The 17,251-nt window shown below is 36.9% G+C and overlaps 1 protein-coding gene across 2 annotated transcripts in view; it reads left to right on the top strand.

The window, feature by feature from the left end:
• Window positions 1–17,251, top strand: part of LOC121857890 (dolichyl-diphosphooligosaccharide--protein glycosyltransferase subunit 2-like) — a 35,298-nt gene that overhangs the window by 8,126 nt on the left and 9,921 nt on the right. For both annotated transcript variants that reach the window (XM_042354129.1, XM_042354128.1), the window contains exons 5-12: window positions 325–464; window positions 1,581–1,752; window positions 2,618–2,687; window positions 6,054–6,181; window positions 9,422–9,625; window positions 11,697–11,901; window positions 12,092–12,262; window positions 12,656–12,769. In XM_042354129.1, coding sequence (XP_042210063.1) covers window positions 325–464; window positions 1,581–1,752; window positions 2,618–2,687; window positions 6,054–6,181; window positions 9,422–9,625; window positions 11,697–11,901; window positions 12,092–12,262; window positions 12,656–12,769 — 1,204 coding nt within the window. The remainder of the gene's footprint in view (window positions 1–324; window positions 465–1,580; window positions 1,753–2,617; window positions 2,688–6,053; window positions 6,182–9,421; window positions 9,626–11,696; window positions 11,902–12,091; window positions 12,263–12,655; window positions 12,770–17,251) is intronic.

Below are 17,251 nucleotides of genomic sequence, written 5' to 3'. Positions count from 1 at the left end.
ATTCTGTGTCTGTGTTTGCATTTTACTTTGTAAATATAAAATAAAGAAATTCCACCGAGTTTTAACCAGATTGTGTATTTAATTGCATCACCACAAAATCTCTGGTGGGCCAATCATTTCCGTATGTGTGTGAAAGAGGAGAGTGCTCGTAATTCTGGTCTTATTGCTGTAAGCAGGAATAGGTTTCAAAGACTACAAAATAGAATAAATACTGTATTTCAGTACAGTATGTAAAAATATGTATTATTATGTAGAAAAGTCACCTTAGGAAGGTTATTTGGCATGTATTGTTGAAGTGAATACCAATATTGAGTTTTCTTGCAGCCTTGGTTATGCCTTTCATGTTGGGGCACAGCTCAAGGGTGAGGTTGGCAGTATCTTTGAGAGGATCGAGGATGCCATAGTACAAGCAGATGAAGTTGATGGCCGCATGCTTCAGTTTGAAGGAGGCCTTTCTATAACAGGTATATTGTTTGACCCATATCTTGTACTTGTGCTTGGTTTTCCATTCTTTAGTTTGTTTTAATGCTGGGCATGAGATCCTGTCTTGTGGATTGAGGCTTTATTCTAAAGAGTCAACTTGTGTGAGGCAAGACCTTTGTATTTATCAATGTTTCATATGCTGTGTAATATTTATTTTGACTCCTTTTTCTTGTCAAAAGCAGAGTTTACTAATTCTATGCAGGCACTATCATGTGTATACAGTTCAGTATTTCCTTCTCATGCTTAAGTGTGTACCATGATGAATTGGCTTCCTTTTCTCATCCACTTTTCCTTTTAACAGTTTGTCATATCACTCATCATTGTTTAACAGCTTTAAAGTACATCATATTCCAGCACACCTCATGATGTAACTCGTCATAAACAGTTGAATAGGGAAAATTTATTTGGCTCATCTGCAGTTTGTATCCACAATTTTTTTCCTCTCTTATGAAATTATTTGGCTTAGGGTGTGATATGAGTGCACTAACCTCATGAAATTACAGGGTGCTATTTTATTAAATATTTTACTAGACATAGGGAAAATGCCATCTAATATAGTACAGGGATGTGTATTACTTTATTTTAGTTGCTCATTCTATTTACCTTATACATTAAAAGAAAAAACTTGTTCCAGTCAAACCATTGTCCATGTATTATCTATATTTCAGTACAGTATCTCAAGAACCAATATAAATGAGAAGTTCCAATATTTCATTTGGTTTAGGATTGAATTGTGTTAATATGCACTTTTTTTATATAAAATCTGTAAACTCTTGATAATCTGGACTGATCGGGGGGTTACCCCCAGATTTTATTTTCTGGAATATCTCATAGGGGTGTTTCTGGAGCACACAGTTAACCATTTTGGGCCATTTTAAGTACTGCAGTAAAATCCCTGCAAAACAGGATGTCATGAATAAAGCAGATCACATTTGGTCTGTTAGTACTTTTGGGGGGTAATTAGAAAACTCTGGTATCTCAAGTTTTTCATAATGAAATATGATTTTCAGTACAGTAGTTATTTTCAACCTTATTCCCTTTATTGAGTAAATAGAGCAATACAGTTTTAATAATTAATACAAATTATTTTCCCACAGCATTAGTCCTAAGTGGTGCTTACAAATTAGCAGAAACTTCAAACAAGACCCCTCCGATAAAGCCTGACCAAGCTGTCAAGTTTGCCAATTACCTCATGTCACGAAAGTCTGTCCAGTTGTCCAAAGGTGTATACTACCTCCTGGAGGCTGTGTCCATGTTCACAAACAACAAGTAGGTTCTCGTGCTGAATTTTCTTGGTTACAATAACTTCTATATATTGTATATGTGTTTTGTATGCTCTACTCCACTTGATGTGATCTTAAATATATCTTATGGTGTTTTTTACATTACTGTAGAATATTTCATGTGCTTTAAGAAGAAAAGCAGAATACTTAGATCAAATAGTATTGCATTATTAGTGGGTGTCATAGTTCAGTTGAAATTACAGGTATACTGGACTCTCAGTCCAAGAAACAGAAGTTCAAACCCAGACACAAACAGAGGGTTGGTAGGGGTTTAGTTACTATAGTGTTGTATGAGCCATCACCATAAAACAAAGGAAATATCTATGTTTAAAGAGTGACTAAACTGTTAATCCACTGTGATCATTATTGTCCTAATGTGTAATGCTGGGAATAAATTGTCAGTGCAGTGTGTTTCTCCAGTATAATTTAAAAGGAAAATGGGTTATTACTGTGTGTATAACTAATAAAAATTAAATTTTGACCAGAAATTATAAGATTGATAACTGTTGACATTTCTTTCAAAAGAGGTAGGAATGTGTAAACTTGACTTGGATTACCTTGTACTTAAAGAAACAATAGTTTAAGGAAAGCTTAGGAAAGAAATGATGTGCCAAATATGATCAGAATCACAAAAAAACTAATGTATTTGAATTGGGGTATGAAATCCATGATTATTCCTGAACATTGGTGTTCACACTTGATGTCCACATGTCACACTTTTAGCTTTAGGAGCTAGAAACCTGTCTTAAACCATTTAATGATAGTCATGCATCTAGTATTTTAAGTAGTCATATGTGAATTTTACATTAACAGATGTAAGAGACTATTACGAGTGATTTTTTTTTTTTAAGGTTCCATGTGCCAGTAGCAATCACTCTAGCAAGCAATGTCGCTGTAAGTGCAGAAGCTCCCCAAGTGCAGGTGAGTGTAAATATTGTTTTTATAATGTTAAAGGTGATTAATGACTCCTACCTCAAGCTGGGTGTGCACACACACACACACATACACACACACATATATATATATACAGTAGAGCCCAGCCTGAAAAACGTGTAAGTCCGGAAAAGCGAATACGGTGATATCCCAGCTAGCCGGAACAATTGGTGCAAAGCACTTCTGGAAATGAGAGATTTCCAGGTAACGAGACGACTCTCTCAAAGCCGGAAAAAAATCCTCAGCCCCGAAATTTTCCGGGTAACTGAAAAATTTTCTCGGAAGTTCCAGAAAATGCCCATTACAGTAAGGCCTCGAATAACGACGTTAATGTGTCCTTCAATATTGCAGTGTAAAGTGAATCGTCTTATCGCGAATCATTAATTACCATTAAAATAAAGCAATAATAATGAGATGTGTTCCCAAGTGTGACCTTTTCATATCTTTTGTGTGGCTTTTTACCCTCTTTTCCCCCCAATACAATACAATTAATGAAAATTGCAAACTATATTATTTAAATAATGTGTCTGAATGACCTTATACAATATAAATGAATAATAATATGGTCACACAAGAGGAGATGGGACGCCATTGTTTTCATCTGTGTTTACAGCCGGGAGTCCGGGACGATAGTTCTACACGAGAAAATTAAGAAAATAAGACGTATGTAGCTGTAGTAAAATTAATATGGTTGTTTTTTAATGTTGTTTTAATGTTAATAAATGGAACAATAAAGTAACGATAATGGTAAAGAAAAAAGAGAGCGTGTGTGTGAAATGCGCTGCGTGAAAACTTATATCGTCATTACTTTTATAAGAATATGAAAACACTTATTTACTGTTCATATATATTTTAATTAATGTTTCTGAAATTGTTTTATTGAATTAATGTTTGTGTGTGCAAAATTAACAATACAATTTATTAATAATCGTGGAATATTAGAGGCAGAGGCGGCTGCGGCATTGTTTATGTTAAAGCTTACGAAACCAGTGACTGATTGGTTCTACATATAAAACAAAAAATAAGACCTGATTTTAGCTGTATAAAATTAATATGGTTGTTTAAAGTATCTGTAATGTTATTTAATGTTAATAAGTGGAACAATATAAGTAGCTAACCATTAATGGTAAAAAAAAGTGAGACTGCGCGTATGTAAGTGCGCACATGTGAAAACATATTATTACTCTACATAAGAATATGAAAGCAACACTTATTTACTGCTCATATATATTGAAGGGTTAAATGTTGTACTCTGTATAGACAAGCAGAGAGAGAGAGAGAGAGCAGCCGAACTGCCGGATGTAAACAAACCTTAATTTCCGAAGGGGATTATCCCACCTGGGCATAGGTCACTGACCCACATTGGGGCCTGAGGGGCAAAAATTTAATACTCCTGTAATAATAATAATAATAATAATTCAGATTAGTAAAAAAAAGAAAAAAAAAAGAAGAGGCTGCCTATCTACCTATTGGACAATCTAAAATCGTTCCGGACCACGGGAGTTTCCGGACCACAGAATGCCGGACTAGAGAGGTACAACCTGTACCTGTATGTATGTTTTATGGAATGTTATTTAATGTTAATAAATGGAACACTTGAAGTAGCTAACCACTAATGGTAAAGAAATAAGGCGAGACGATTGGGAACGCCAACGTATGAACAGTAAGTGCATACATGTGAAAACATATCATCATTTTTCCACTTTTGAATATGAAATCAACACTTATTTACTGTTCATATATGTTTTAAATAATATTTACGAATTTAAAACAAAAATTCTACTCACCAATGGTGGTAAAGTCAAAAACATAAGGACAGCCAATGAATATTTTGCGAGTTTTTACTCAGATGACGAAGTCATCAGGTTCAACTCTGGCTGAAGCTGTTGCTGAAAATGTTACTGAACCTTATGTTGAAGCTGCTTATGATGCTGAATTTGATGGTGAAGCCGAAGTTGATGGTTTAGGTCTTCGAATAATAAAACTGTCGAAAGAACCTTGCACAGCTGCTGTCTTTTCTCATTATACATCTTTTTATGGAGGTCATTTGCATTTATTTAAGTTTTTATGCTTTGTTCTGTTAATGGATCCACTTCAGAAAATATATTCATTGCTTGGTCCATATAATATCCACAGACCTCTCACCTTTTTCATATCGTTTTAACACATCTTGTTTCTCGGCTAAGCTTATACACTTTCTATTAGCTTTTGAAACAACACTACCATCACTTGCTTTCTAGCTCATGTTGAATAGGGATGCAAAAATGCTGTAAGAAACCTGAGGCAGTTTTTCTCCTGTTCCTGTTCCAGATGCTTCACGCCAAGCTCCGACTGTTGTTTACCACTCATTAGCCAGGCAGTTTCTTTGCGCAAGGCGCTCTTAATTTTTTTTACAGTAATTTTTTGTTTTTATACAATACATCGGGATTTAGTTATTATTTATATGAAAATTTAATTTTATTATATTTTGGTCGTAATACGAATGAAATAAGGACGTAAATTGAATTCGGTCCTAAATTAACTAGGGTTTTAAATATGAAAAGTTGTTGGGATATTTTTCCGGCTTTAAGTGATGAAATAATGCATCATTCTGGAAAATTATGGTACCCGGAAAAATTCTGGGGATGGGGGATTTTTTCGGCTTTGAGAGAGTCGTCTCGTTTCCCGGAAATCTTGTATTCCTGGAAGTGCTCTGCACCAATTGTTCTGGCAAATCACTGTTGCGATTGTTTGGTTTAACTTTAAACTTGTATTAACGCTGTAACCTGTGTGAACTTTTCAAATTGCCTGCCTATGATTTTTCCCTTTGAAAAAGCCAGAATTTTGAAACATATTACTCTACTTTAGAATACAACTTGTACTTAAATGTATTAAGCTAAAGGACTAAAAAAAATTTCTTAGTGCATGGAAGCATAATGTGTTGTCTAATGGTAGACCCTGCTGCCATATGGCATCACGAAAATTGTGACCAAGTCCCAGGTTGCTGATCTGACTTTGTGTCTCATTTACACACAATTGCAGGGTTTCAATTGTTTCTCTTACTTTGACAACACAACATATATATATTGTTTCTCACTTATGATCTTTTTTCATTTTTGTATTACTTTTGGTTTATTATTATTATTATTATTGTTATTATTACAGTGTTGTTATTATTATTACAGTGGTGATTAGTATTATCATTTATGTTTTATTATTTTATTTTATTTTATTTATTTATTTTTTTTTTCAAATTTATTTACTATAAATTATTATTATAATTACTATTATTACTACATTTTTGCCCCCCAGGCCCCGATGTGGATATTATTTGGTAGAATTGTGTATTAAGCCAATTTTTCCTGTACTCACCAGGTGCGAGTGACAGATCTTAAAGGTAGTAGTTTGGGACCCTTGAAGGTGACTGCTGATTCTGCGACAAGAGTTGCTGATGAAGTGGTTATCATATCAAAGGAACCTCTCACACCTCTTTCAACTGCTGAGTAAGTCTTTCTCTTCAACTTAATTTTGCAATACTGTAATAGAGCGGAGATCCAGGAGTTGTGGAGTACCTCTAGTATTTATCTTATAGTCTTTTGAATTGAGATTTGTCTGAACCAGCCACTAACTGATTCAACTTACAACTGGGCTTGTTCAAATTGTTGTTAGAACAAATCTGTCCAGAAACTTTTATGGGAAGAGTAGGGGGGCCTCTGTGTCTGTGCTAACATGTCCTGTTTTTTGTACACCAGACACGGGCAACCTTTCCTCAGTCATGGGCCGCATTATGATTTAGGTATTTTTCTGCGGGCCACCCCAGCACCATTTATATCCTACCTAACCCAGAACAGGGGTGGATCCAGTAATTTCAAAAGGGGGGTCCAAAAAGTTGTGGGGGGGCACATGGCGAGCACAGCGAGCCCACCCAGCTGGGGAGTTTTGGGGGGTGCTTTAAGGCGTGCCCCCGAAAGTCTTTTGAAATCTGACCAATATCATGGTCATTTTGAGGCCAATTTGAAGCCATGTACACTTGATATTAAGAAATATTTTAAGATATTAAGAAATATTTTAAGGTCAATAGTATTTACTTTTTATTATACAAAAACTCCCAAGTACAATACAGTGGTCCCTCGGTTAATGAGCACAATTCATTCCAGAAGGTTGCTTGTTAACCGAAAAATTCGTTTTCCGAAACCATTGTTTCAATGGGTTTTTGGCTAATTGGTTCCAGCTCACCAAAAAGTACATACAAACTAAAAATAAATGCAGTAAAGTACACTTACTTTGAGGTGTGCATGTAGAAGGCTCCTGGTTGATGATGATGATGATGATGATGGGAAGCATCTTGCTTGAGACTCTATCTTGAACATAAACTATTCTTACATTTTTACAGTACAATTATTGGTCATTCTGAAATTTATTTTACATATTGACAATATATAGTGCAGTGCAGTGTTGATTTAAAAAAAATAATCTTGAATTACACCAAGTGAACTTAAAATTTTATGGGTCAAATGACGGCATCAAGCATGGGGTGATTTCTCTTCCACTTCCTTCTCTTCTCCCTTCTCCTCCACCCCCACTTCTAATTCCCATCATCATTATCATCATCAGCCAGGAGCCTTCTACATACACACCTCAAAGTAAGTGTACTTTACTGCATTTATTTTTAGTTTGTATGTAGTTTTCGGTGAGCTGGAACTAATTACCCAAAATCCCATTGAAACAATGGTTTCGGTTAAGGAACGACCTTCTGGAACGAATTGTGTTCGTTAACCGGGAGACCACTGTACAGGTTTGCCCTTAGAAAATTATTTCTTTTACTTTTTTTTCACAATACAATAATCCCGTGTTTTTTGCGTGAATTACGTTACTGAAACCCCCGTGAAAAGCCAAAACCATGAATACTCTTTTAGGTATCACTGTACCTGTGGCCACCAAACAGAATAGGTAGGTCATGCACTTAACCACACTATGCTCTCCACTCACGGCCCAGTGGTCACACTGATCACTGATGCACTGTACCGGCATTTACTAACATCATTATTTGAAACTAATCATATTGTAGTATAATAATGGAAAAACGTAAACACAGTTATATACAAAAAATGTTTATTTACAAGAAAATTTAAAAAATTATATTTCGCTGAGATCGGTAACACCCTCATTGCCAGCCTCTCCCTGCTGTCCCGGCGTCTGCCCGTAATCACGCCGGCCAGCCAGTCCTCTTCCACCCACATTCCTCTACTTGAAGACTTGTATTCTGACAAAAGACACAAATGAATTGTCAGTCTTCACCACATCTCGAGCCATAGCTTATACCACGTCTGAGCTTGTCCAATAAAACTGTTTTTTCTTTTAAGATTATCATTATTCTTGATCTCTTGGTCACTTAAGAGTCTTTGTTAGTAATATTTGCCTTTGATGAGACTGACTTACGTCCCGGAGCCATGTGGAATGCACGTGGGAGGACAAACAGAAGAGGTAATCACAGTAGCGTTCACAGTACGGTAGGCACATGTGGACTGAGGCTTCTTGGAGCAGCGGGTGTCTGAGGCTGGAAAGGGTGGCGTGTGATTGTCACACCGCACGGGAATATCGAAAATGGCGTGAAATAAAAAAAAAATTTAGGATATTTTATAAACTGTATACAACTCCTCCCCGACTTACGACCTACTCGACTTACGACCACCCGCACTTATGACCTGCCTCAGTCGTACCACGTATTTTCGAGTCCCAACGTCAGTACACAGAAAAAATTTTCATTTGTAATTCACTTTAAAATGGCTGGCAAGCTTAAAAGTGAGAGTTTTGTGGTGCTGAGAAGAAAAGGAGACACCCATTTTAGATTTTCTATGTATTATTTAAGGATATTCGACTTACGACCTGGATTTGGGTCCCTAACCCCGTCATAAGTCGGGGAGGAGCTGTAATGTATTTCAGAGACTTTATCTATTCATATATAACTACGTAGTTGGGACTTTGAGATTAGTCTTCGGGTGCCAACCCACACACAAAAGACTTATCCCGAATTGTTCCAATAACAATTCAGATTACCAAATAGTAACCTGAACCAAATCACGCATATTTGGTTTTAAAAAATTAATTATGGCTCGGAGGGCACTTTCGGAATATAGTCTCTCCTCGACTTATGACGGAGTACCGTCCCGACGAACAGGTCGAAAAGGCGAAAATAATACATAGAAATTCTAAAATGGGTGTCTCTTTCTTCTCAGCACCACGAGAACTCACACTTTTATGCTTGCCAGCCATTTTAAAGGGAATTACAAAAAAAAATTGTCAGTACACAGCGCGATCACTAACGTCAGGACTCGAAAATACGTAATTTGAAAAATATTTTACACGACCACTGCGGTCGTATGTCCGGGTTGTCGTAAGTCGAGGGGTACCTATAATAAGTAACGCGAATGTTTAAAAAAATGGCCAATAGAGTGTCATCATTCTACTGTATCACCTTTTTGGGGCTTAGGGGGCCTCCAGTCCACCAACTTTAAGACTGCATATTGACTTCACTGCCTATATTTCAGCTTTTTATTCAATTTTAGATCACTTTCATCCGGTAAGTCACTGCATTGTTTAAAATTAATATTTGTCCACTAGCTGAAGAAAGTATGTACATATGTATTGTAATTTTGAATAATAAAGTCCCATCTAAAACTAGCTTACTTTTATAATGGTAAAACTTAGAGGTGATATCTCATCACTTCCTATGGTTCCTGCAGTGGTGTCTATGAATTGGATGTGATGTCCAGAGGACCTGACCGTGGATTTTACCGATTGGTGGTTAGTGTAGATGCTTCAGACTCACGCCTTGTGGGTCATTCTGCTGCTCAACTCACTTTCAAAGTTCTCACTGCCATAGACATCCAGGGAGTGGAAATTGGAACTGCTGATTCTGACCAGTCTACAGCACCAAATCTCCAGAAGTAAGTAATATTTTTAATATTGTAATTTGAAAATATTTTTTTATTTCATACATACATACATAAACAATACCTCATTAGTCGGGAATCGAACCTGGAACCTCTGCATGTGAACGGGTTGCTCCCACGGCAATACAAGGTCAACAAAGGCAAAAGCAATCCTAGACTTTGTTTTATTTCACACAAAACCTGTTCGTTTCTCTTATTTTTAAGTAACACTGCTTTGTGTAAAATAAAACAAAGCCTAGGATTGCTTTTGTTGTCCTTGTGGTGCCGTGGTAATGACCCCTGTTCACAAGCAGAGGTCCAGGGTTCGTTTCGCGACTGGTGAGCTATTGTTTGTATATGGAAGTCCGCTTGTATATGGACTGTCTGTATTAGTTTGTCTTTCTCTTCATATTTGATATGTATAACCCTAGAGATGTCAGTTTCAGGTATAATTACGAAAGTCTCTGACTTACAACATATTTATACAGGTCGAAGATCATTTCTTTGAATATCTTGGGGCCAAATGCATTTTTTTTTTTTTTTTTCCTTTTTTAAGATGCCTAGACATTCTCAGGTTAAAATAGCCTAAGCCTAAGCTAGCCTATACTGTACAGGCCTGGATCCAATCCTCAAATAAAACCAATGCAATTTTTTACTTAAGCCACCACTTCCTACTTCTTGCCTTTTAAGATATTTTCAGAGTAAACATGATTTTACTTTGGTTCTCTTCAGTACATTAGGTTTTGGTAGTGTTTTGTTTGAACTTATGTCATAGAATTGTAGACAAAACATAGAGTAAATTTTGCCAACGACATTCACTTACTAACACAACCACTTCTCAGCACATACAGTTATTGCTGGTTTAGGTGTGTTTAAGAGGTGTGATCCAAAAGTTCCCGGACTGGCTTCATAAAATCTTTATTTTTCCAGATATTGCAGTGAAACTTTAGTTGCCATTAAAATATTTTTCATAGGCCTCAATGCAGAGCTGAATCCCCTTCTCCCACTTCTGGAAGCAGATCTGGAAATCCTTGTTGGTGAGGCTGGAGATCACCTTCTGTGATGTGTCCTGGAACTCCATTCTGTCCATGATCATCTTCCCCTTGAGGTTCAACCTGAACTTTGGAAACAGCATGGCATCCCAGTGGCCCCCCACCCTGCATACTCTCCAGATCTGGTCCCCTGTGACTTCTGGCTGTTTCCAAAGTTCAGGTTGAACCTCAAGGGGAAGATGATCATGGACAGAATGGAGTTCCAGGACACATCACAGAAGGTGCTCTCCAGCCTCACCAACAAGGATTTCCAGATCTGCTTCCAGAAGTGGGAGAAGGGGATTCAGCTCTGCATTGAGGCCTATGAAAAATATTTTAATGGCAACTAAAGTTTCACTGCAATATCTGGAAAAATAAAGATTTTATTAAGCCAGTCCGGGAACTTTTGGATCACACCTCGTATATAGACTTTGGAAATTTTTAGAGTAAATTTGTTTTTTCTGTTTGCGATATTTAATATTGTAATTCAAAACTTAGCAGTGAGTTGTGTGAAAACAATTGTTTGTCGGTTAAGATGCCGAAACAGTGGCAGCAAAGTCAGCTGCGTGTCCTAACCAACTTTTCTGAAGACTCGCTTACATTTATCTTTGGTAAATGTTAATGTAACATATTTTAACTGTTCTGTGATTCATTGCATTAATTTTCATGGCTGTGGGCTTGACCTACAGGGGTTTTGGCTCGGGCCTAATCATGTGATCATGCAACGTAGCATAGTGGTGAAAATGTAGTTTTCTTACAAACAAATTTTACAAGTTGAACCTGTACCTAAACATTATAATTTTCACAATCTTTAATTATTGATGTAAAGTTTATGAAAGTATTTTTATCCTTTCATCCTAGACAACTAGAATTATATACCTTCATACCCACATGCAGGGTCCTCGGCCTTTGTATATTTTTCTGTTCCGCCTTTGGCAATTGGCATCCACAGAGATGCAATCACTCAAATTGTTAAATGCTTTTATGGTTTTATTCATACTTAATAAGTGTGTACACACTTAAGTCATTGCATTTTCTTTCGTAATTTATTTCAGGGTGAGGTATCCCAATACTCTCTCGGCTGTCCTCGTAGCAGATCAACACCAGCGTGTGATGCTGCGATTTGTGGTCCGAGACACGGCATCTGGACGACCTACTGAAGTACATCAGGCATTTGTCAAAATTACTCATATTGATTCAAAGCGTGAGATCATCTTCGTTGCTGAAACAGATTCAAATGACATCTATAAATTTGACATTGTAAGTTTACAAGAAAGTTATTTTTTATATTAGAGATATAATTGAGGTGATGTTATTTTTTCTGTGATAGATTGTTTTTATATTTACTGTTAAATCTTGTTTGTTTACTCATTTAGTGAATTATATGATGCCTGTTTGACCAATTTTGTTGAATCAAATAAGCATGTTTCTAATAACCTCTTCATTTCAGGATGTAAGCAACAGCATGAAAGAGTTTGGAGGAGTCAGTGGAGTGTACTCCATAGAGTTAATTATTGGTGATGCATCCATCAGCAACCCCACCCTTTGGCACATAGCTGACTTGTCCCTCACTTTCCCTGGAAGCATTGCTCCTTCTTCACCTCAAGACTTCACTTATAAGGTACCCAGGATAATGGTTTCTACTGTGGTGAGACTGGTGTATGTTTATATTTTTAGTTCACCTCAACAGAAGGCTAGCATTTTGAGTGTTTGTGATCATGTTCTGTTTGTCGTCCAATTGTCGTTGTCAGTCAACAACAACTTCACATTTATCAAGCATTTTCAAGCTCATTTAAATGTTACCAATCCAGTGTTAAGTGTAACCACATTTAAAGAATTAAATATTTATTCCATAATCCTGTCATATTCAGTCAAAAATCAAAAAGAGTTTTTCCTTCATTAATATAATGTTTCTCATGTTTACTAAAAATTATCAGTAATATTAACTAATTTCATAAAAATAACATAAGTTGGGGTCAAAACATTTTCTTCAAATTATCCCCTATATTTTCAGGTTCGTCCAGAGATCAAACACGTGTTCCGCAGTCCTGACCCAAGGCCATCCTCCGTCATGTCCACAACCTTTACCCTCCTGTGTATCCTGCCCTTGCTGCTGCTAGTGCTCATTGTAAGTGTTATACTGTATTTAAAACATGAATACCTGGTACAGTTTTACATACAACTATCTTCATATATTGAATTTTTCTCTCATATATATATATACACTGTATATATATATATATATATATATAAGGAAAATATTCTTCCATTCCTTGAGATATATATATATATATATATATATATATATATATATATATATATATATATATATATATATATATATATATATATATATATATATATATATATATATATATATATATATATATATATATTATAAAATACATTAAAAGAAATCAATTACAGGAATAAAATATGAATTATATAAAACTACAAAACTATGTTTGGGTGTGTAGTCTGTGAGAGGTAGCGGGGAGGGAGAACACAACTCACCACCTCTGGCGCTCTTCACCTTGTGATCCCTTTATAAAGACAGAATGCAATTTCACAATAATTCCCATATTACTTAGGTTCATTTGGTGCCGGGTTGATGAAACATTATCGAAAAATCAATATTTTTCCCCAAAAATTCAAATGCCCAATCCCAGATGAGCTATTGCAGTCTCTTTGTTTATAGTACAGAGCAGTATCAGCTGATCGTTCCTGCTCTCCCTAACAATGTTGCCAGCACTTACCATCTCTCAAGCACCAGATTTTTTGGTAATTCAAGTGACCCAAAGCCCCCTTTTTATCAAATTTACCTATATAAGCAAAATATCACTAAATTGATGCTCTACCGCTACCCTAGCTACCCATGGCTTTCTGTGTAAGCCACAAATAAACTACAAATATGGTCACATTTTAAACTCGTGCCTAAGTGATAACCAACGTTAACTGTGCATGCAAGACCTGCATAAATGAGACCTCACTGCATATATATATAGCATTGTAATATCTTGGTCATAACTGTAATCTTGGAATGTATTTAAAGGAAAATCAGGTAGCCTAAGTGGTTGTAGGGACAGACCTGTCTTGGCAACCCTGGATTCAAATTTCCATTTCATTTTAATAAAGCGAGGGTTATGTTCTGTGAAAACTTCACATAACTCAAAATCTCATGAAGTGAATACATAATCTTATGGGGATGCATTCCACAACCATTTCTGGAGTTCCCCCAACCATAATTCTGGGACTTTTTTATAACAAAGACAACAGTAATGCGATATATATTAAAACAATATACAGGTAGTCCCCAACATACGACTGACCCAACTTACGACCTGCTCTGACCGTACGACCATCCGCACATACGACTGCTGCAGTCGTGACCAAAATTTTTTTCAAATGACGCGCACATTTTCTATACCGAAACGTTTCCGTCCTGAGCGAGAGCGTGGCTGGCTTGGGTCACCGCGTGGGTACACTCATTCAGTACAGCGCATAGTTGGTGTTTGGCTATCGTATCCTATACTGATCGCGCTGTGTACTTACGTTATCGTATTTAATTGACTTTATAATGACTGGAAAGCGTACAAGTGAGAGTGCTGGTGGTGCTCCGAAGAAAAGGAGACAGGCAATTACTTTTGAGATGAAATTGAAGATAATAATGCAGTATGAGAATGGTAAAACTGTAGCAACAATCTCACGTGACCTAGGTTTCTCGCACTCGACCATATCCACCATTCTGAAGGACAAGGAATGTATTTGTGATGTAGTGAAAGGAACAACACCTATAAAGGGAACTATAATTTCGAAGAAAAGACAAGGTCCTATTCACGATATGGAAAAATTATTGGTGATATGGATGGAAGACCAAACACAGAAGTGTGTACCCTTAAGCCTTCTAACCTTACAGGCTAAAGTAAGAAGCTTGTTCCAAAGCCTGAAGGAGCAGGCAGGAGATGAATGTGAGCAAACCTTTACAGCAAGTCATGGGTGGTTTAATAGATTTAAAAAACACTTCAGTCTACACAATGTTAAGGTGAGTGGGGAGGCAGCTAGTGCTGATGTTGGTGCTGCCAAAGCTTTTAAGGAGGAGTTAGATGATGTGATTGTGGAAGGGAATTATTTGCCTGAGCAAATATTCAATGTGGATGAGACTGGATTATTGTGGAAGCTCATGCCTGAGCGGACATACATCCACAAAGAGGCGAAAGCAATGCCAGGATTCAAGGCATTCAAGGACAGAATTTCACTTCTGTTGGGGGGGAATGTTGCTGGTTTCAAGCTAAAGCCCTTCATGATTTATCATTCAGAGAGCCCCAGGGCTTTTAAAGATGTCAGCAAGCACACACTGTCAGAGTTTTATCGCAGTAACAAGAAAGCCTGGATGACCCTTGTACTGTTTGAGGATTGGTTCATGAATTGTTTCATTCCTCGAGCCAAGGAGTATTGTCTGCAACAACGGATTCCATTCAAGATTTTGCTAATTTTGGATAATGCTCCGGAACACCCACCACACCTGGACGACATGCACCTTGATGTTAAGGTAGTGTACATTCCACCTAACACTACCTCTGTCATCCAACCCATGGAGCAAGGTGCTATTGCTGCATTTAAAGCATATTATTTACGTACGACCTTCGCTCAGGCTGTTGCTGCTACTGAAGGTGAGAAAACGCTCAGAGAGTTTTGGAAGGAGTACAACATTTTGTCATGTATAAAGAACATAAGTGCAGCATGGGATCAGGTTACAAAACATTGCATGAATGGAATATGGAAGAAAATCCTGAAAAGATATGTGAACAGTTTTAGAGGATTTAATGAAAATGAAGTTATTTCGGATATTAGTTACAAGATAGTGGCGTTAGGTAAACAGCTTGAGTTAGAAATTGATAATGAAGATGTTGAACAGTTGGTTGAAAGTGTAGCAGAAGAGCTCAGTAACGAAGATCTCATCGAACTGGAAGCACACAAAGATGCAGAGGAAGAAGCCAGTCTAAATATAGAAGGACCTGCACCCCCAAAAAGTTTTCAGTAAAGCAAATGGCAGAGGCATTTGCTACAATTAATAAAGGAATGCAGCTATTTGATGGCATGGATCAAAATTATGAGCGTTATGCCAAAGTTGACAGAATGATCCAAGATGCATTTGCTTGCTAGAGAAATTTATAATGAAAAGAAAAATCAAACTGTGCAGTCTAAATTGGACATCTATTGTACGAAGTCCCCCAGTGCTGTCTCCTTACGCCCCACCAGTGCTGCCTCTTCACTCCCTCAAGATGATCCAACACCATCAACCAGCAAGTTTCCACAGTACATAAACCTGTCTGAAGAAAGCAACATTGATGACCCACCCAGCCCTGTCTCCTCTTTTGCTTCATCCAATTAATATAGTCTCCATGTATACCTGTAAATAGAAAATTATGGGGGCCCCGTGTGCATTAAGCTGACTACATTAAAGGTAAGTGCTCAGTCACACAGTATCCATTTATTAATTTTACTGTACTGTATCCATTCCTCATTATTTATTACTTTTACTGTACTGTATTTCATTGTAGATTTTATTTTTTTTATTTATTTTTTTTTATTTTTTTATTTTTGAATCTATGTCGGACTTACGACCATTCCGACTTACGACCTGGATTTGGGTCCCTAACCCCGTCGTAAGTTGGGGAGCACCTGTTAATACAATACAATAAAACCCCAACTACCAGACCACCGGAGTGGAAAAAAAATATTTAAAAATTGGTAAAAATATGATCATTGGTATTGTCGTGAAGCAATGCGAAGTGCACCACGTGGTCTTGCCCGCATCACAACAACACAACCATGCTGTATTCAGTCTAGTGTCTACGTGTGGTTATTACTCAGTGCAGCGATGCCTGTTCTCTTGTAATGCACCTGAATTTGAGATGGTCATATTTAGGTGCACACATTTAACATAAAATAGTGGATGATGCAGATAATGTATATGAGCAGCAAATGACATACAGTACAATACAATTAAAATTTCTTCCTGTTTGCAGCATACAGTATACTGGGTACAACATACTGTAAAGTGAGGAGTCAAAGACCCCCTGTTGATATAAACTCGAGCACAGTGAATCCTTAAAGATCCGGACTAAAAGGGGGAACCACCTGTCTGAAAAAGCCAATTGTTCAAATCTTCCGGCGAATGTACTAAATATATAAAAACGATAAATAGTGATATAAAAAATAAGATACAGTACATATTATCCTGACCACTGGGGTAAGTTATACAGACTTTTTCCTGTGAAAAAGTCATAATTTTGAGCAACATATTACTGTACTCACTTTATACAGTGCTCAAATGTACTACACAAAAGGACTAAAAATTTTATCTCGTGCAAACTATGTGATGTTTATACTCAAATTATTCGCTATCTTACAAGGATTCCAGCAATGCAAGTCATATTCTGCAAAGTTTAGTCTGTGACTTTTTATAAGATAAAAACTTTAAGCCTAAAACTACCTTCACCCTGTTTTGGGGAGGCTTCTTAGCCCAGAACCCCCAAATTTATTGTCCGAATCTCCCGAAATCCAAATTTACAGGGTCCGAATCTCTGAGGGTTCACTGTAATCATTA

The sequence above is a fragment of the Homarus americanus genome, unplaced genomic scaffold (genome assembly GCF_018991925.1).
Source record: "Homarus americanus isolate GMGI-L3 unplaced genomic scaffold, GMGI_Hamer_2.0 scaffold6354, whole genome shotgun sequence".
In the NCBI taxonomy this organism is placed as follows: Eukaryota; Metazoa; Arthropoda; class Malacostraca; order Decapoda; family Nephropidae; genus Homarus; species Homarus americanus.
This window is presented reverse-complemented; position numbering and strand designations above follow the sequence as displayed.